The 20,126-nt window shown below is 45.3% G+C and overlaps 1 protein-coding gene across 7 annotated transcripts in view; it reads left to right on the top strand.

The window, feature by feature from the left end:
• HHAT (hedgehog acyltransferase) overlaps positions 1 to 20,126 on the top strand; it is a 353,787-nt gene that overhangs the window by 136,030 nt on the left and 197,631 nt on the right. For all 7 annotated transcript variants that reach the window (XM_068538433.1, XM_068538438.1, XM_068538437.1 and 4 more), the window contains one exon: positions 9,145 to 9,295. In XM_068538433.1, coding sequence (XP_068394534.1) covers positions 9,145 to 9,295 — 151 coding nt within the window. The remainder of the gene's footprint in view (positions 1 to 9,144; positions 9,296 to 20,126) is intronic.

Genomic DNA, 20,126 nt, shown 5'->3' with positions numbered 1-20,126 from the left:
GAATATGTGTTTATCCATCACTTAGTTTAAAAAGTAAAGTATTACCAACATAGTTGAAGCCCCCATGCAGACCCCTCCTGATTGCCTTTCCCTTCCTCCTTCTAAATGGTAACCACTATCCCGAGTTCGGTGATTTTTGCTCTCATGTGTTTCTTTACACTTTCACTACGTATGTGACTATTGTTTTAAATGGCTGTTGGTAACTAATAGGGCACGTGGAAAATGAACTAGAGTTGTTTGAGGAGCCTCATGTAAAGGATGTGGTGGGTCCCACCCTCACAGTCGTAGGGAGAGAAGAAAGGGCAGAGCTCTGACTTACGCCCTGTCAGGAGAGCCCAGGCCTTGGTCCCCTTGCTTGGCTGCTGCCCCCCCCCCCCCCCCGCTGGAATGGGGACCCACCTGAGGACTACAGCCTGGCCTCTCTGTCCTCTGCTGTGCGTCACTTAGAAAGAAATTGTGTGGCCAGAAAGTTACATCTCCAGGATCACTCTTGAACAACTTGAGTGTGTTCTTGTTTCATTTGTCATCCACCCTCTTGGCTCGCTCACCTCTAGTTTGGGGGTTTGGGCACTTTGGTTACCATTCCTCTAGCCTCTCCAACTCATTGCCTTTTTTTTTTTTTTTTTTTTTTTGACTCCTCCCAGCTCCTTTGTTTGGCATTACTTGCACTGAATACTCAGTATTTGCATTTCTAAGAAGCAGCCTTCTCTGAACTGCTCATGGGGGAGATGCAGCCTGGGTGCTGGGACCACCGTCCCTCCTTTTTGAGCCCTGGAGGGTCAACTGCTGGGCATGGGTGACCTTGTCATCTACATGTACAGCCAGTTGTTTAGAGCATATTATTACTATAGTATGAGCAGGGAATCTTGTGATACAAACCGTGCCCTGGTAGGTGAATGACAGGTATTCACGTTAGTTAGAGATTCAGCTCAGGATGATGTAGTGGATGAGTCTGAACTCATTACTGGGTTCCAGCTGGTTTCTCCTTCAGTGGGTCAGTTATCCTGTTGAGCCCAGAAGGTGAGACACTGTCTCCTACCTGGTGGAGCTGCAGGTTCAACTTCTAAATCCTTAGGTCTAGGTTGAAACTACAGAATTTGCTGTAGTTAGTTATTGAATTTCTTTTATCTCCTTGGCCTCGGCAGGCTGGACAAGGTTCATGAGCTCCGTCGGCGGCATGTCTCACCAGCACGCCGTTCTTTCCTTCCTGACTTCAGTGCTTGCTCTTCTGGAGCCCCTGGTAGCAATTCCTCAGTTTTATTATCTCATGCCCTTCCCCCATCAATCACGTTTACTGACTTTGTTTTCTCGGCACCGATCCATCTTCTCCTCCTGACAAAGAGTGTTATATAATCACTGCAAGGCAATAGCTACCTCTTCTTTAGTGTCTCAGTGGGAACCTGTGAAATCATGGTAATTCTGACCACTGGTGTTGACCTTCCCAAGACGTGAGCTCCCCTTCCTCCTAATACCCCCAGCGAGAAGGGAAGAATTGCCAGTTCTATCATGGCACTACTTCTATTTAGGTTGTGGTTCCTGATCTGTATTCTTAATGACTAATCTTTATACTTCTAGTACTTACCCTGATCTTATATAGGAAAGGTTCTTTTTTTTTTTTATTATTGTGGTAAGAATACTTAACATGAGATCTATGCTCTTACCACATTTTTAAGTGTAAACTACGGTATTGTTCACTGTAGGCATGAAAATTCTTATAAAGAACTTTATGTGTGAGGAAACTTTTATAAAATATCTAGGCTTCCTAATCCGAACAGGCAATCACAGAATGGTTCACAAAATCTAGAATAGGTTAGATGTAGGCTAGATGAAAGTGACTGGAGTCATTTGCCTTGGAGCAGAAAAGGTCCAGGGTTGAGGTCAGGGTATGGACTGAGGCAGGAGCCTATAGGACAGGCTGGAGATGGGAGTATAGTGGTGGGTCAGGGTGGCACAAGCTGGTGAGGACAGATACGACAGTATGATAGTGCAGAGACAACATGCCTCCTGAAGCGGAGTGAAGCTGGAGCCAGTGGCTTTCACTGACTGTTGGCATCACACGAACAGGGCTCAGGCATGCAAAGATGGCAGCTCTGCAGCAGGCCAGCAGAGCCGAGGGACGTCTCTCTTCAATCCTCGGCAAACTGTGGCATAAGACGTGACTTGACCCATTCTCTGGTTAGTGAAGGCTTTTCACTAGAGGGAGAGGTCATTGATTTTGGAAACAAGAGACCTGGGTTTTAAGATCCAGTGTTGATGACCCCTGAGACTCGAGGAGGTCATAATTCTTACAAATGTTTGTTTTTTTAAATCTGACATTGGGAGTAATACTTACGACCCAGGGTTGAATAAAAAATAGCAGTGGGTTAATATACATGAAAGTACATTTATTTTTTTCAGTGCATTTCTTCATTCAGCAAATACCCATTGGTCATATCCATGCTGTGTCAGACACTGCTTGGGGCTAAGGGGATGGAGGTAGAGAGGACAGCTGTGGCCCCTGCCCCATAGAGCTCACAGTGACTGGACTTCACAGAAAGCTGTCCCACGTTATGTACTTGCAAGGAAGCATGTGACTGTTTTGGCTGGAGCTTTTGGGAAGACTTTGTGAAATAATGGCCTTAGGTGGGGCCTTAAAGAAGGATACAGTTTCAGCAGACAAAATGGAGAGGGGAAGACCTTTAGGCAGAGGAATGAGTGAGCAAAGAGAGAGTGAAGGGTGCGATTCGGTAAAATGAGTAGTTTCAGGGAGGAAAAGTGAGTTGGGCCTGACTCACTTTCCCCTTCACACCTACCCACACCCCCCCCCCCCCCCAACCAGCCAATATGAAATTCTTCAGCTACTTGTTTGAGGACCAGAGTTGAGAGGAGGGGGAAAGCCAAATGGGAGCCCATCACCAGCTGCTTTAGATCAGTTCAAATTATGGTGAGGTCATGTCAAATGCAGAGAGAGTATGGAGGGCTGGGTAGGTAGGGATGCCAATGGAGGAAGGGCTGAACTCAAGGGAACCCCAACATTTGGGGTTTTTTCTCAGTCCCCATTCTCCTAGAACTCTTTGTAGAATTAATCTCCTCCTGTCTCGAAAGTCTGCTCTGTTTCTGGTTTTGAGGGAGAGAAAGCCTCATTCTCTTTGGACAAGTTGAGTTTGAGGCCCTTCCAGTTGGAGGTGGCCCACAGGTGGTAGAATTCACTGCACATTCAGTCACTTGGAGGCAATAGCAAGCATAGACCTAGGTCTTCTGTTTCTGTCTCCCTTTCCCGGCTTTGTTCTTGATGCTGGGAGGTCCCAGACCCGCAGAGGATTCTTTTATCTGGTGGCAGGTCTGAACTTCAGTAGTGACTTAGTCCTCAGAATAGAAGATTAAGATTTTAGAATATCAGTATACTTCCCAGAAAAACCCTGATACAAATAGTTTTCATACTACAGGGTGAATTATCAATTTAGTTACTTTTCAAGGAAACATTTATTAAGCTTTAATTATAGGTCAGATATTAGGTGCTGGGAATACAAGAGGCATAAGATAGAATTCCTGATCTTGAAAAACTTGTGGTCTCGCAGGATGGGTACAACTATGGTCTGTTGTGATAATCACAGCACAAACCGTAGAACAAAGTATGATGACAGCCTGGAGAGAGCCGGGGGGCTGCATAGCCCACCCCCTTACCTTCAAGTGTTTGCTCAAATATCCTCTCTTCAATGAGGACCACCCTGACTCCCCTTTTAAAAAATAGCAGCACCTGCCACCTCTGCATTCTGAGTTCCCTTACCCTGCTCAACAATTTTTATTTCTTTTTCCATTGCATTTATCACCCTCTGTCCCAGTTGGCTGTTGCTGAAAAACAAACCATCCCCAAACTTAGTTGAAAACAGTGATTTCCTCTCTCTCACTGTTCCGTTGGTTGACAGGACTTGGTTGGGTAGTTCTTGCTTGGGGTCTCTCCTGTGGTTGCTGCCAGATATCAGCTCGTGCTGCAGGCATCTGAAGGTTCTGCTGGGCAGGACGTCGAAGGTGGCTTCTCACACGGTCGGCAGTTGAGGCTGACTTGGCTGGGAGCTCAGCGGGTGCCGTCCTCTAGCGCATCTTCATGTGGCCTCTCTACGTGGCTCAGGCATCTCGCAGCCTGGCAGCTGGATCCAAGAGTGAGCGTTCCAAAGGGCGGGAAGCAGAAGATGCCAGGCCAATGACAGGCTACACTTGGAATTGGAACAGCATCACTTTTTCTGAATCTCTTGGTCCTAGGATCTGCCCAGATTTACTTTTGACGGGGGGAGTGGCAAGATTACATTACAGAAGCGCATGTGGGATGGAAGATATCATTGCAGCCACTGTTGGGGAATATGTTCTGCCATACTTCCTTAGTATCCATATAGAATTTATTTATTTTTATGTCTGTTTTTTGTTGAGGAGTCCTGTTAGGATGTAAGCCCCATGAAGGCAGGAATGCCCACTGATGTATACCAAGCATCTACACCATACTAGGCACATAATAATTACAACGAATAGTTTAATAGTTTAATAGTTTTAAGTTTAATAGTTTTAAGTTTCTGTCAACTTTTAACGCACTGTATACTCTATAAAGCAGGGATCTCATGTCTTTATTGAACACTGTATGGCTCAGTATCTGGTAAGCAGTTGGTGCTCAATATTTATATACTGAATTAATGCAGAATAAGTTATTGATTCCGCTTGAAGCATAGGGAAGTTAAGAAGAGGCCATATTGGAATTGGGGCCTGAAGGATAAATGGGATTTTGCCAGGAAACGGTGGGATAGGGCATAAAGGCAGAAGAAAACACCAAGTGCCAAGGGGAGAGATAAATGGAACTGTAATGAAACTGACCTGTGAGCTCCCTGAAGCCTGGGTCCCCACCTGGTCTGACCACTAGTCTACTTCCCATAGCAACTAACTAGTGATTCAGTGGTCAGGTGCTTGGGACATGCTTGTTGAATGAATGAGTGTAACGTATGAACTCATCTATGACTTTTTTGGGAGGAAGGTGTTGGGTTAGGTAAAAACCAATCATAACTCCTGCTAGTAAGAAGATCTTTTAAATATAATCCTGGCAAAAATGTTTTAAAGTATTAAAAAAATAGCTAAATTTTGTATTTTTAAATATAATGAAAGTGAGTTCAATTTATGTATGTCAAATAACTTTCAATCAGAGTAGTCACTTGTATTCTTTTTTTTGAATTTTTTTTGGAATATAGTGGATTTACAGTGTTGTATTAGTTTCTGCTGTACAGCAAAGTGAACCAGTTATACATATACATACATCCACTCTTTTTTAGATTCTTTTCCCATTCGGGTCGTTACAGATTATTGAGTAGAGTTCCCTGTGCTATACAGTAGGTCCTTCTTAGTTATCTATTTTATATATGTCAATCCCAATCTCCCAATTTATTCCTCCTCCCCCCTTTCCCCCCTGGTAACCATAAGTTTGTTTTTTTTTTTAACATCTGTGACTCTATTTCTGTTTTGTAAATAAGTACATTTGTACCATTTTTTAGATTCCACATATAAGTGATATCATATGATATTTGCCTTTCTTATGTTGCCTTCCAGCATATCATATTCCTAGTGGGAGACTGTTAATCCTTAGGGTTAACCCTGAAACCTTGGGCCAAATCTTAAAAGGGAAAGACTAATCTTCAGGTCAAGGGGAAAGAAGAATGAGCCACGCGTCTTTCATAGGGATGATGGAAATCAACAGCAAGAGAGCAGAATTGTTAAACTCATGGGTATAAACACACTTTTTTTTTCAGAAAGACTAAACAATACAGAAATCACAATTATAATGTTTCAACAACCACTATGCATCATTTCTTCTTCTATAAGCTTATGAACCAGTTACTAAAATGTCAAGGAAGAAGTTAAGCCTTTTGTATCTTAATCCATAAAAGAATACTCAATATCAGGTAAATGGGGCACTTGTTGCATATTGATAAATATGTGGCTTCTTGTGCTTTCCATCCATATTGGGGGAAAAAAATCCCCAGTTATGTTATCCTCAATTAGATCTAGCCACAGAGTTCTATTAAATACCTGTACAAAATCAACCCTTTCCTTAGCCTAGTTCCATATGAAAGTACTAACAAATGGTGACGGTTGTATGCAAATGGTGATTCATAAAAATGTAGATTCAGTTATGGATTTTAATTCATATGCCTCACATATAACAGCTGTGCAAAAATAATGTCAAATTAAAGGCAGCACTGGAGACAAGGAGCAGCCTGTTCTCCCTGATCCGGTACCCGTTACCAAGGGAAAGAAATCTCTGATGCTTCATCTGTAAAAGAGCTCTGGGCGGCCTTGACCATCCATGTACAGTCCCCCATAGATCCTTTGATACCTTCAGTTCTTCAGGCTGATCATTGTCAGCGCTGGAAGCTTTGTGCCTTTTAATTAGTCATTCTTACTTATGTCCTGCCTTTTGGTAGCTCTGGGACTTTTCTGACTAGAGCCTGGTGGTTCATTTTGAAATATTTTACAGTCTCCCTCACTGCCATCTCAGCCAATGGAACTGGTTTCTCCACCATTCAGGGTAGTCCTGTGCCCCCCAGCAAATGCTTTTAAGATGGTATTGTTAGCATATGTATCCCTCTTCTTGATGAATTTGTATATACACACCCACACGCACATATATATGTATTCACACACACACATGCACACACATCAGCTTTTTTCTTGTCTCTTATCAGATACATCCAAGAAGGCTACCATTATATACCAGCCCTTCCAACAGATATGACTGTAGTCTGGTTTCCAAAAAGAACCTGTTTGACCATTCCTGAGTGGGACTGAGACATGGTGATTCCTGGGGTTTTCTCCTTGTAGGACATATGGCTGTTGAATTGAAACCACTGTTTGCCTTTGCCCAAATTGTATATTCAGAAAATGGCTTATGTGTTTCTTCTGGCAGAGAGTTACTATGTATAGACACACATTCCACGGTAGTGATATTCTTTCAAAGATCCTCGTGTAACATCAAGAGGACCAGATAGTAATATCTTCTGCTAGTACTTCTTTAAGGCTTAGTTATCTCCTTCAGACTATCCCACAGATAAGCTGATCAGTGGCATCAGCCTGCCCTGCATTATTTCCCTGCACGCCGGGGAAGGTGAGTTTGGAGGTTGGACAGCACGTGGCCACTGGCCATCTACTCTAGGGTTTTCTCGTGCACTTTGCCCTTGGCCTTCTCCTTATGGGCACTGACTGCTCTGGCAGACTCGCTTCACCTCCTCACCCCGCTGCTAAGGCCAGCAGTTTGCCCAGGTTTGTGGTGCCCCGTAGACCTATAGCTCTCAGGGTGAAGAGGTTGGAAGCAGCTGGCCCAGAAGCCCACAGGGGTGTGTCAATCAGTAGAGCATCCTGAGCTCCAGCTGGAGACATGGGTCGCCCTCAGAGGGCACAGGCGGAGGCCTGTGGCGCCAGAGTATGTGTCTCGGCCTCAGATCTCACCCTGCGCCCACACCCTGCATTCCTTTTGCTCCAGAAAGACACAATTCTGGCCAAGAAGCTGCTGGTTCTTACAGCTTGGGGCCCTTATGTTTTTTTTTTTTTAAATAGCTTTATTGTGATAAAGTTCACACATCATACAATCCATCCATTTAAAGTGTACAACTCAATGGCTTTTAGTATATCACAGATATGTGCAAATATCACCACCACCAATTTTAGAACATTTTCATCACCTCAGAAAAAACCCCTACCATTTAGTCACCACCCCCCATAATCTTGCTCTCCAGCCCCTCAGTGCTAAGGAACTAGTAATCAACTTTCTGTCTCTATTTCTGTTTTTGTTTCCCTCTTCTGGACTTTCATTTGAATGGAATCATATAATATGTGGCCTTTTGTGGCTCACTTCACTTAGCACGTTGTTTTCAAGATTCATGTTGCAGCATGTATCAGTACTTCGTTTCTTTCTTTTCTTTTTTAAAATTTATTAATTTATTTATTTTTGGCTGCATTGGGTCTTCATTGCTGCGCACGGCCTTTCTCTATTTGCAGCGAGCGGGGGCTACTCTTTGTTGCGGTGCACGGGCTTCTCATTGCAGTGGCTTCTCTTGTCGCGGAGCACAGGCTCTAGGTGCATGGGCTTCGGTAGTTGCAGCACGCGGGCTCAGTAGGTATGGCTCACGGGCTCTAGAGCTCGGGCTCAGTTGTTGTGGTGCACGGGCTTAGTTGCTCGGGGGCATGTGGGTTCTTCCTGGACTAGGGCTCGAACCCATGTCCTCTGCATTGGCAGGCAAATTATTAACCACTGCGCCACCAGGGAAGCCCTTCATTTCTTTTTATGGCTGAATAATTTTCTACTGTATGGCTATACTATGTTTTATTTATCCATTCATCTGTCAGTGGGCTTTTGGGTTATTTCCAACTTTTGGCTCTTGTGAATAATGCTGCTATGAACATTCGGGTACAAGTTTCTATGTGGACCCCTGTTTTCATTTCTCTTGGGTATATACCCAAGGGTGGAATTGCTGGGTCATATGGTAACTGTATGTTTAATCATTTGAGAACTGCCAGATGTTTACTAAAGCGGCCACGTCAGGACTTCCCTGGCGGTCCAGTGGTTAAGACTCTACGCTTCCACTGCAGGGTGCATGGGTTTGATCCCTGGTCGGGGAACTAAGATCCCCCATGCTGTGTGGCATGGCCAAAGAAAGAAGTGGCCACATCATTTTACATTCCTACCAACAGTGTATGATGGTTCCAGTTTCTCCACATCTTTGCCCCCTCGTTGATCTGACTTTATGCTTCTAACCATCCTAGTGGGTGTGAACTCATGTGAGGTTTTGAAGGGATTTGGGAAGGATTTTTCCTTTCTAATAGTTTTTAATGCCATATATATTTACATATCTGTATGTTTGTAAAGTGTGCCCTTTTCTAGCATTTGTAAAAGCATGGCTGCTAAGAGGTCCCGTTGCCTGTCACAATAATAAAGGAGATTTCAATATTTGTTAATCCCCAAATATCATTGCCCAGAACCGACATGGGAGACTTGTTAAATGTGTGAGTTGCGGGGAGGGGCGGGGAGTGGTCGGAGAAGCGGGAGCAGGTAGTGTGTTTCTGGAGCCTTGCAGCTTTCCCAGGAGACTGCTCCACTTCTTGTCGCTGTGTCTAACGGGTCCCTCTGTCTTTCAGGAGGACTGGCGTTGGCCCAAGTGCTCTTCTTCTATGTGAAGTACTTGGTGCTCTTTGGGGTCCCAGCTCTGCTCATGCGCCTGGATGGACTCACGCCACCGCCCCTCCCTCGCTGTGTGAGCACCATGTTCAGTTTCACGGGGATGTGGAGGTCAGTGGCTTGGTTTATTAAGGCCCTTCAGGGACATCCAGTGGGAGGACCCATGGCTTGGCCAGCTTCAGAGCGCCTGGGCCACCACCCTTTCTCTGCCCTTCACTCGAGCCGCGTTTGGCACTTCGGTTTTTTTAATCTAACAGGATGACAGTCCATGTTTTCTGAGCCTCAGAAATATTGTCAGGCTACGAAAATTGTGAGGTAAGAAAGTTTCTCACCAAGTTTGTGTACAGATACACGAAGGGTTATATCTAAAGTGGTTTTTTACTAACTTGGGACATGACGTGTATATATATATATATATATATATATATTTTTTTTTTGTTGTTGTTGTTGTTGTTGTTGTTAATAATTAATTAATTTATTTATTTTTGGCTGCGTTGGGTCTTTGTTGCTGCGCTCGGGCTTTCTCTAGTTGCAGTGAGTGGGGGCTACTCTTCGTTGCGGTGCACGGGCCTCTCACTGCAGTGGCCTCTCCCGCTGCGGAGCACGGGCTCCAGGCTCGCAGGCCTCAGTAGCTGTGGCACGCGGGCTCCAGAGCGCAGGCCCAGCAGTCGTGGTGCACGGGCCTAGTTGCTCCGCGGCACGTGGGATCTTCCCAGACCAGGGCTCAAACTCGTGTCCTCTGCACTGGCAGGCAGATTCTTAAGCACTGCGCCACCAGGGAAGTCCCTATCCTTATATTATTCCTACACTCATGCACTTGGCTACACAGGTGCTTCTTCTGAGTTTTCTTAGTCTTCTTGATTTTGCCCCATAAACATATAGTTGCCCTAGAGTCTTTGTTCTAAAAGATCCCTCAGCTCCCCCTGCCATTTCTGATTGTTGTTCTCCAGATGGGCTTGCTTGCCACTGTGTTTTATTATCACTTCCAGTGTGGAACAAGTGGCAGGCTGGCTTTTGAACTTGGAAAGCTAACGTAGGAACCTCAGGCTGGGGACTTGCACGTCTGTGGGAGGCAATGTCTACTTAAACTGTGCTCTTTAGACGCCTCCATTTGCTTCACCCGAGTCCTGGCCCTGCTCAGAAAATCCATCCTGGCTCATCCAGTCTTATATTTCGTCTCTGAGCTCAGTGAATATTGTTATATCTAATGCTGCTCTTGGAAAGGGGGTAGACAGCATGCAACAAACATCCTGGTTTTCCATAGTAATTTATTATGGAGGCTGAATTGATCTAAGCCTCTTGTACACATTTTATTTTTGGTCCAGTTTGCTTCTTGGGATTAGAAATGTCATGTGATTATTGTAAGGAGTGTCAAGTAATTGCTTTGATTTGTCTTTAATTATTTCATCAAATATCATAGGTTGCCCGGCTTTAATGGCAAGTTTAGGAAAGGGGCTCCCTCTCTAGCTAGGGGGCCAGGAAGTGGTTCTGTTTGAAAGGTGAGCCTGGTTGGAAGGCCCTGTTCACTTTTGACCTGCTCATAAAAGTAATTTACTGAATAGACGGGTTGGGACCTAGCATGGTTTGGGGGGACATGTGATGAATGCCTTGTGGGCACCCAGCACGGTTCCTCTGCCTCCTTGGTGTGAATGCTTGCTCTCATGCATTTCTTGGGAAGCACATTCTCCTAAAGGGCTTCTCCACTGTTGGCTGGGATAATTAAAAAAAACCTTGACTCTTGGCAGGCATGCTGGCTCCAGGCGAGTGAATTAATTATTTTATTTTTTGTCCAGGATCCTCTGTTGTAGACAAACCACTGAGGTGGAGAGAGTATGTCTGCCAAGACCTTTGTCATTCTTGTTTGGAACCAGACTCAAATAGTGTAGACCCCAGCTTGTGGAAACCCTCCCTCCTCCCTCTCAGTTACTGTGCGGGCAAGAGAGTAATAATGAAAAGTTACTCTGAGGGGGGGCTCTGGGGTGACTGCTTGGAGTGATGTGATTCTAAAGCACGGTGCTCACAAGGACGTGGGATGAAGCAGCAGACATGGTCTTTCCTGGGGGTGACCTAAACTTGTATCCTGGCTTCCTTTAGCAGGCGTGGGTGTAGATCTGCCCCTTCATGTTTGTTTCAGTTTCTTGAAGGGTTTTCTGGTTTGCCAGTTATATGTAGAAACACTTGGGCCTTCATTCTTTGTACAATAGCTGTTCCACATTAAGTAGATGAATTTAGGAAGGGAGATGAACTCTTTCTGAGCAATTTGGTGCCCAATTTAAGGTTCAGAAGAAGTAGTTTTTTAAGTGAAAAAAATAAAAATAAAAATTGTAGATTCTCCTTTGCACTATTTTTTTTTAAAGGAATTCCTTTATTTTTTAATTAATTAATTAATTATTTATTTATTTTTGGCTGTGTTGGGTCTTCGTTTCTGTGCGAGGGCTTTCTCTAGTTGCGGCGAGCTGGGGTCACTCTTCATCGCGGTGCGCGGGCCTCTCACTGTCGCGGCCTCTCGTTGCGGAGCGCAAGCTCCAGATGCGCAGGCTCAGTAGCTGTGGCTCATGGGCCCAGTTGCTCCGCGGCATGTGGGACCTTACTGGACCAGGGCTCGAACCCGTGTCCCCTGCATTGGCAGGCAGATTCTCAACCACGGCGCCACCAGGGAAGCCCCCTCCTTTGCACTATTTATGATGTTCCTCCACCCTTAGTTTACCATGCTCATAGTCAGGATCTGGTCGCATAACCCTGCCGTGGTCCTGGTCCCCATTCTCTTAACTTTTCTCCGTAAGAAGGCATGACAAAGGAAACTAAAATTTCCAATCTGTAGTTTCTATTTATATCCAATATTTCTGGGCCATCATTGAGGCATTGCTGTAGACAGGGCGTTGCTCCCCCTTCCTGGGTTAAGGTTCGAGAAGAATTGAGTCATGAGCAGATGTGAAAGCTGGTGATGCAGATCGTTCTGCTGGGTGTGGCCGCCACTCATACAGTGACACAAAGGGCAAGGTGGATGGGAAGTGGAGGGAAGAGATTTAAAAACAATCTCCGGAGATTGTTTAATGGCTACCTGAGCTTCTAGAAAATCCACACTGAATGAGGTTTACAGCTGAGGGTGAGAGATGGATTTTTAGCCTCCTATTTGAAAGGAGCCTTACACACCTGAACGCTGTGCTGACTGATTGCACCATCTTTCAGTCCACTTAGCAGTGAGAGAAGACTTGAAGCCGGCAGCTTACCGTATCAGAGGAATCTGAGCTCTACATCACAGAAGAGATGAAACTGGCCATCAGCAGAGAGATAATGTTCCCTGACAGGATAGTTCAAATTGATCATGAAAAATTGTTATTCGCCCAGATGGCCCAAATGTAAAAGTTAGGACCTGATGTGTTTATTTATTTTTTTTTCCTACTAGCTCTTCTGTTTCGTGTAATTCTTGCTCAGATATTTGCAGGCAGAACAAACCCCTAAGGAGTGTGTGTATTCCCGCTTGTGTGATTTTTCTGTGGCTGTACAGAGATGAGAAATTGAGAATTTCCTGCTTAATTTGGGGGCCTTCAGGTTTTAATTTAGGTAGGCTGAGATCTGTAATGAGCATCTTTTTCCAGGAGTCATTAAAGATGACATTGCGTGTCCGAGGTTCCAAATTAGAAATCTGATCATGTTCTTCTGATTTGATTTCTAGCTATGGAAGCAAAGTGATAGAATTTCCCATGGTGGCTGGTGAGTTATGGGTCAATTTCAATTATCTCAGGAATCTCGCACAGCTTGCCCTCTGCATTTCTTGAATTATGATGCTCTCAGGTCTTCACAGGCAAATTCATGCATCACTGCTTATCCCAGAGGGATCTGGGTGCTGTTGGTGGCTACTAGACCTTAATGTATGGAGACATCTTTGGGCTGGGGATGGGAGGAACCTGAGCCCCCTTTTTCATTGGGGCATTGATTGCATGAACTGTTAGGTCAATAGAAGAATTTAGGTCCCCAGATGGAGAGTTGGTCCAGGCCTGCGGTAGATGATAAAAACCAGCTACACAAACTGCCGGCTTTGTATGAGTCCTGGCTTTGTGTTGAGTCCTGCCTTTGAATCACGTTTAACCTCAAGTTGCAGGGCAGGATGGCAAGCATGGAGTTTGTGAAATACACACTGTATCTACCAGCATTGTTGGGGGGAAAGCAGGGAAATTATGAACATAAAGGAGAAAAGATGCTTATTAACAGGTGCTGTTAATAAGAGTTCACTTGTTTTTTGGAGGCAACGTAGTAACTAAGAGTTTGCTACGCCACATACTAGTTGTGTGATTTGGGCAAATAATTAAAAGTCTCTGGGTCAATCTTTTTGTTTCTAAAATGGAGATAATAATAGCCCTTGCCTCCTAGTGGTGACATGAGGGTTGATTGAGCCTGGGGTATAGTCGTTCCTCAGGAAGTGGTAGCTTCTTACTTTTTTGCACTTGAAAATCTAACAAAGCCGGAGGTGACTGAGAGATGGGCCGGGTTGGGGAAGCAGTGGGCAGTGATGAGACTGGCTGAGGAGAGGCTCTGGTCCAGCTCTGAGCCTGAGATGTGACAATTCAGAGATACAGACTGTGGTGGAAAAGAGACGGGCTCTGCCCTCAGGAGGGAGCTTGATCAGGTTACTTTTACCTCAGTTTCCTCATCTGTTAAATGAAAGACAGACTCTTGTCACTAGATGATGTCTGTGGTCCCTTGCAGTTCTACCATTATATTAGCCCCAGCCCCATTGGATGGAGATGACCACCAGTATCCTGGTGCTAAAATACTCCCACCCCTCCCCCACCTGTGTAATTGGGCAGGTATTTAACCTCCTTATGCCTGTGTTTTCTGAGGTATCAAAATGGGGCGAATCATAGTGTTTGCCTCACTGGGGAGGTGCGAGAGTTAAGTGAGACCATGTACTGAAGCAGTGAACACAGGCAGGCACACTGTAGACATCAACACATTAGCTAATAATCAGAATTGCAGACAGGAGAGTAAAGGCTGCACTGTTTGTTTTTTAATTTCTCAGAAAAGGAAGGCCTGATCGGGTGGCTGGTTGAGGAGGTGGAAAGTGGGGATGGAGGGCGATATGTGGGAGGGGTGGATTTCAAAATGGAAGCACGGGGGTCCCCGAAATCTAGACCATCGCGACCTCCCCCTCACCCCTGCGGGAATTCTTTTTGCAAATAGTTTCCAGCCGCTGGCCATTCGTATTATCTCACATTTTGGATACCTCTCTTAGTCTACCCTTCTCTCTTCTGATTCCCATCCCAACAGACTCAGAAAACCTATTTTCTTTCTTCTTCCATTCATATTTCAAAAATCCTCTTACCTTTTCCTCCAAACACAGACTTCTGTAAATCAAAGCAGAAATGGGATGTCAAGCTGAGGCAGGTTTTGTGAGCCATCGTTATGTTTTGCTTCCCGGATTTATTTTTACTTCAAAGACAGTTGCTCTGCACCCCTCTCCATTTCTCCCTGTGTGGAGAGTGTTTTCAGTTCACATATCACTGAGCGAACCCTCAAACTTTATTTAGAGTACGAAGCGCTTTGATGCAGGAAGCACCAGGGCATCTTCAAACAGAAGGCTTTCGTTGGTCGCCGGTCACCAGAGCCCAGACGGGGAGACCGACTGCCTGCATTTGAATCCTGGCTCTGTTCCTTATTACCCAGTGACCCCCTCTGTGCCTTAGTTTCCTCCTCTGGAAAATGGGGATATTATAATACTCACCTCTGGGAGCTAAGACCCTGTACTTGTCACGCAGCAGCCGTGCTCCACAGTAGTTGTCTCTGTACTTGTTCATATCCCAGCAGACTATAAGCTCTTTGAGGGCAACGATCAGATCTTGTTTTGTTCAGTGCTGTGTCCCCAGCACCCTCTCTGGTTCCCAGCATGTAGTGGGCACTCAGGAAATATGTGCTGAATGGGTGAATAGTCACTCTTCTCTGTAATTTTGGACAGTAGGTCTGAAGAGCCAGATTTTTCAAATAGTTTGATCTGGCGGCTGAGCAGTTGCTCTGTGTCGCTGGCACTGACATGTTCTTGCTCAGGTACACACACCGTGACCACTGTCAATACCGCACCCTCTCTGTCTCCCTGTTTTTCTCGTTAAATGTGTGTACATGGCTTGTCAAAATATTCTGTCTGCTTGCAGTTTTCCTGAGAATGAATCTGCCTTGTGAGGAATGAGGGATGTACGCCTTTCTCACTTAATTACTATCATTATTTTATCTGACGTTGTGCCATGTCCTTGATACCAGGTGAGGGAGAACGTTGCAAACTTACAGGAAGAAAAGAGATTCCGTTCAGACTTTGATGTGAGAGAGGAGTTTGACAGCTGTTTCTCTTTGGAGATAGGATTTTTCCGAGAGAGGGGCTACGATGGAAGATGGAGAACGCGGAACAGTACTTGGAGGGAAGTGCTTTGAAAACACGTCCTCACAACGAATACAGTTGACCCCTGAGCAGCTCAGGGGTTGGGGCGCCGACCCTCCTGACAGTTGGAAATCCACGTATAATTTATGGTCGGTCCTCTGTATCCATGGTTCCGTGGTTCCACATCCTTGGATTCAGTCAGCCTCGGACCAAATAGTACTGTAGTATTTACTATTGAAAGAAATCCGAGTATAAGTGGACCCACACAGTTCAAACCCGTGTTGTTCAAGGGTCAACAGTTATGGTAGGAGTAATAATAATAATAGAGGCAGTGGCAGCAAACAGTGTGTACATGATGCCAGGCACATTCCTAAATGCTTTTATAGATTTAATTTATTTAATCCTCACAAAACTCCTTTGGTGTAGGTTCTGTTATCCCCACTTTACAAATGATGAAACTGATGGAATCACACACCTTAAATCCTTAAATCACACTGCTAGTTAGTGGTGGAGCTGGGATTTGAACCGAAGCACATGGCTGTAGCATCTGTGCTCATAATCACTGCCTTTCACTGTCTCCAGTGAAATGGAGCTGAAGTGGATTCCTCCTCCAGGGTCTGGAATGTAAGGCTTGTGTGACAGGCTCTGGAACTTAGGGGTACTTGAGAATGACAATGGCTTTTGTACTGACTCCCTAGAAAGGGAGATGGTTCAGGGGGTGAGGGGAGGGGGCAGTCGGGCAGTGGGTCGGCCTCTATGTACCAAAGGGATGAGGAGACAGGGAGTTGCCATTTAACCCTGAGTAGCTGACCAAGGGAATGGTGTGGGGTCCACGGGGTTTCTGTTCTTACGTTACATCCCTTATGTTACAAATGGCAATCCAGAAACGGCTGCCTCAGTGGAGGTGGGAAGGGGGCTTCACCTGGTGCCCACATAAAAACTGGACTTTGTTTCTCCTGCCAGTGTCTCCTCCTCCTGTGTCCCCTGGCACGTGGCCACCTTGATGGCTGTCCTCCTCCTCCTGCTCTGTTTCTTTGTCTTACATCAGGCTGGGTCAGACCCTCTTTGTCAACAAGGATGGAGAATTGTCCCACATCTGCCAGCCGGTAACCTTATGGGCACTTAGCACTATCTTGTTCCTAATTCACGCCCTCCCTTTAGCAAACCCGTGTTGCTTTTTGCCCCACCTCCGTTCTGAGGATTAAATTCACAGTGCAACCTGCTGTTTCTCTGAAATGTTTATAGGCATTTTGATGTATCAGTTTTACGTTCGTATGCGGTCAGGTCTCTTCTTATTTTCCTGTGTAGTTTCTGCCTTTGGTGATAATCTGAGGAGGTCCATTTGACATTTACTAACTTTTATATAAGGCAAGAATCCTTCATTTGGGGATCTGTAAGCTACTGAAAGAGTTTTTCTGTAGATTCTCAGAAACCCGCTCTCCATAGTCTCTGCATCACCTAGCACTGGGCCTGGCACATAGTAGGCCCTCAACAAACAGATATTTCCCAAGTAAAGAAAGATGATCCCCCATGCCTCCCACTCCTTTAAGAGATAAAAGGGAAATTGGCTTACATGTGAAGTATGGGTTGAACTTAATTATTCCCAGTGGCTAACCTGCCATCCTGACCTCATTTATGGTGCATTTATACAATGCCACCTGCTTCTGTATGATCTGTTTCCTATGTTGTACCTGAGGCTCTTTCTGGGCCCCCCCTCCTACAGCGTGCATTCTAGGTTCTGTGTTTCTTTCAAATGTGAATGTTTCTATCTTTTCTGTATTGAACGACTTACCATTAGAATCCAAGAGGGAATTTGTGTTTCTTTGTTGGGCCTGGTGCAAAAAAGAGCAGGGAGTAAGTAAAGAAAACAACTCTTTTATTCCTCCTCATTAAAGGCCCCAAACCAGCAAACCAGCCAGCCACCATCACCATCACCACCACAACAACAAAAAAAGAAAAATTTAAAGGACTTTCATTATTTCAGGGACAACAGACTAGGGAGAGGCTGTCCTCTTTTCCACAGTGGGTGGGAAGGAGTGAAACCCTCATCGTGGACAAACAGTGGTGTTTGTGCAGAAGCAAAGGATAAGGGTCAAATTTGGAGCCTCCTGAGGGAAAGAAAGGGGCTGAGTAGGTGTCACCTGGGATGGGAAAATTATGCCCCCCCCCCCCGGGGTTCTGAGTAACTGAACCTCAGATTCTCCTCCTTGGACCCCCTGGAGCTTTCCATCCATTGCTTCTCCTCTCTGTCCTCTCTCCCTGTTTTACATGATATAACGTCTCCTGCCTGGGCCTGGGCTTGGGAGGAGTAGGACCAGCTTGATTACTTATCAGTCGAGGGGAAGGCAGGCGGGCCCTTGCTTCTTTGCTTTGAGTGAAGATTGCTCCTGGCATCCCAGGTTGCCCCCCTGAGTGCATGTTCCCTTGGAAAATTGGTCTAAACCATGGTCAGATTCCACATTACTATTACTAGTGGACTGAGGAGTAGGCCTCAGATGATAGTATGTATTAGAATCATCTGCGAGGCTTGTTAAATGGCAGAATAGGAGTCCATGTCTAGATTCTGTTTGAGTAGTTTGGAGTAGGGCCCAGTAATCTGAATTTTGTCAAGCAACTAAAGTGATCTGTGGTCCACGGACCACACTTTAAGAAACATTTGCTACCATCACCCTTAGCCTTAGGAAGGAGAACAGGTTCCTGCAGAGCCTTTCCTGATCTGGCCCCAGCTACTGTCTTTCATTCTCTTTATTCTGAGCACTTGCCATGTGATAGTCTAATGGGGAAGAGAGATACGAATTCAAAGACTAATAGAATTGCACTGAGACAGATGCTGTGAAGGGGAGATCCACGGCGCTCTTAGAACCTGTGTAGAGGGATTTGTTCTCGTCATAGAAAGCTCCTCTGCTGAGATATGGATTGACCTGAGGTCTGAAAGTTGAGCAGGAGGGGAAAGAGTTTTCCAGGAGGAGGAAATGGCATGTCCAAAGGCCCTCTGATAGGAGAATGTGGCAGTTCTCTGGCCCGAAGAAGGCCATTGTGTGGTGTGCAGAGAGCACATATTTGGTGGTCATTTGAGATGAGATTGCGTACAGGTGGGGTCTCTGACCAAAGATGACCTTGTAGGCCCAGGGAGGAATTTAGTCTTCAAACAAGGACTGAGATTTTAGGACTTCAGCACTTTCAGCCTGGGTGGACAGGTTTGAGCCTGTAAAGCAGATAAAAACAGGATTGGCTAGAGAAGGCCAACTTCTCTTGGTAAGTGAGAAAGAACAACTAGGGAGCATATTTTACCAAGAAGAACAAAGAGTGTTTTGAGAAAGGGGGAAGCGGTTACCAGAGCCCAGTGCTTCTGAGAGGTTGAGGGTGATGAAGCCTTTTGGGGTTTGTCAACTGGAGGTTATTACTAACCTTATCAAGAGAGCTTGCTTCAGTGGAGCAAAGGGGCTGGGGGCTGGATGTGAGGGGTTGCAGTGTGAGAGGGGAGGGAGCCCTTATCTCCTTACAGTCCCTCCCTCAATTCGATGTTCTGGCTCTATCGGACTGTTTGTTGTCCTCCAAGGCCATCAGCTGTCTCTTCACTGAGAGCCTTTGCCCATTCGGCTCCTCCTCCACCCATTCTCTGTTCCCTCCTACTTCTGCATCTTCTGCTCTTACCTCACACCGCATCTTTTCTGGGATACCTCGTTCTCTAAGGTTGAATTAGATACCCTTTTGCCGTGCTTCCATGGTACTCGCTGTACTTTCACTATGACCATGGTTTGTACACATGGGCATTATAATCACTTGTCAACTTGCCTGTCTCTTTCTGTTGGGCTGTGAGCTCCTCAAGGCAGGGCCAGCACTGTGCTCCTATCGTATCACATATGCCTTTTGCATCGCTGAGCAGTTAGGAGGCATTCAGTAAATGTTTGTGGAATGAGCAGTGAATGAATGAATGAGCGTATAATTCAGTTATGGCTAGAGTGGTGTCTGTGGTAGGATCATTATCATGTATACCCCTATCATATATAACATATTGTTACTGACTATATGACAATATACCATTGTTATATAGCTGGTAAATACGCGTGCTCTTAGCCATTCAGGACTCTTCTTTGTAGAAGTGAAACGTACCGTGGTTCCCGTCTTTCCTAATACTACTTCCATTCACTTAACACGTAACTGTTGAGTATATCCCATGTGCTAAGAAGAACAGAGGGAAATAAAGAAATGTGAATTTTGTTTGCCCTCTGAGGACATGTGCTTAAATATCAAATACATGGCAGAATATGACAAGGCTTAAAGACTAATTTAGGCAGTGAGTGTACGTGGAGTACAGGGGCAACGGAGATTACTTGCAGCTGGGCTTATCAAGCAAGATGTTCTGAATGAGTTGGCATTAAGAGGAGGGCTCAGGTCCATCCACCTAGAGTCTGTCATACAGAGTGAAGTCAGAAAGAGAAAAACAAATACCGTATGCTAATACCTATATACGGAATCTAAAAAAAAAAGGTTCTGAGGAACCTAGGGGCAGGACAGGAATAAAGACTCAGACGTAGAGAATGGGCTTGAGGACACGGGGAGGGGGAAGGGGAA

The sequence above is a fragment of the Eschrichtius robustus genome, chromosome 3, assembly GCF_028021215.1.
Source record: "Eschrichtius robustus isolate mEscRob2 chromosome 3, mEscRob2.pri, whole genome shotgun sequence".
NCBI classification, from domain to species: Eukaryota; Metazoa; Chordata; class Mammalia; order Artiodactyla; family Eschrichtiidae; genus Eschrichtius; species Eschrichtius robustus.
The sequence above is the reverse complement of the archived record's forward strand: the minus strand, read 5'-3'. Positions and strand labels throughout refer to the sequence as shown.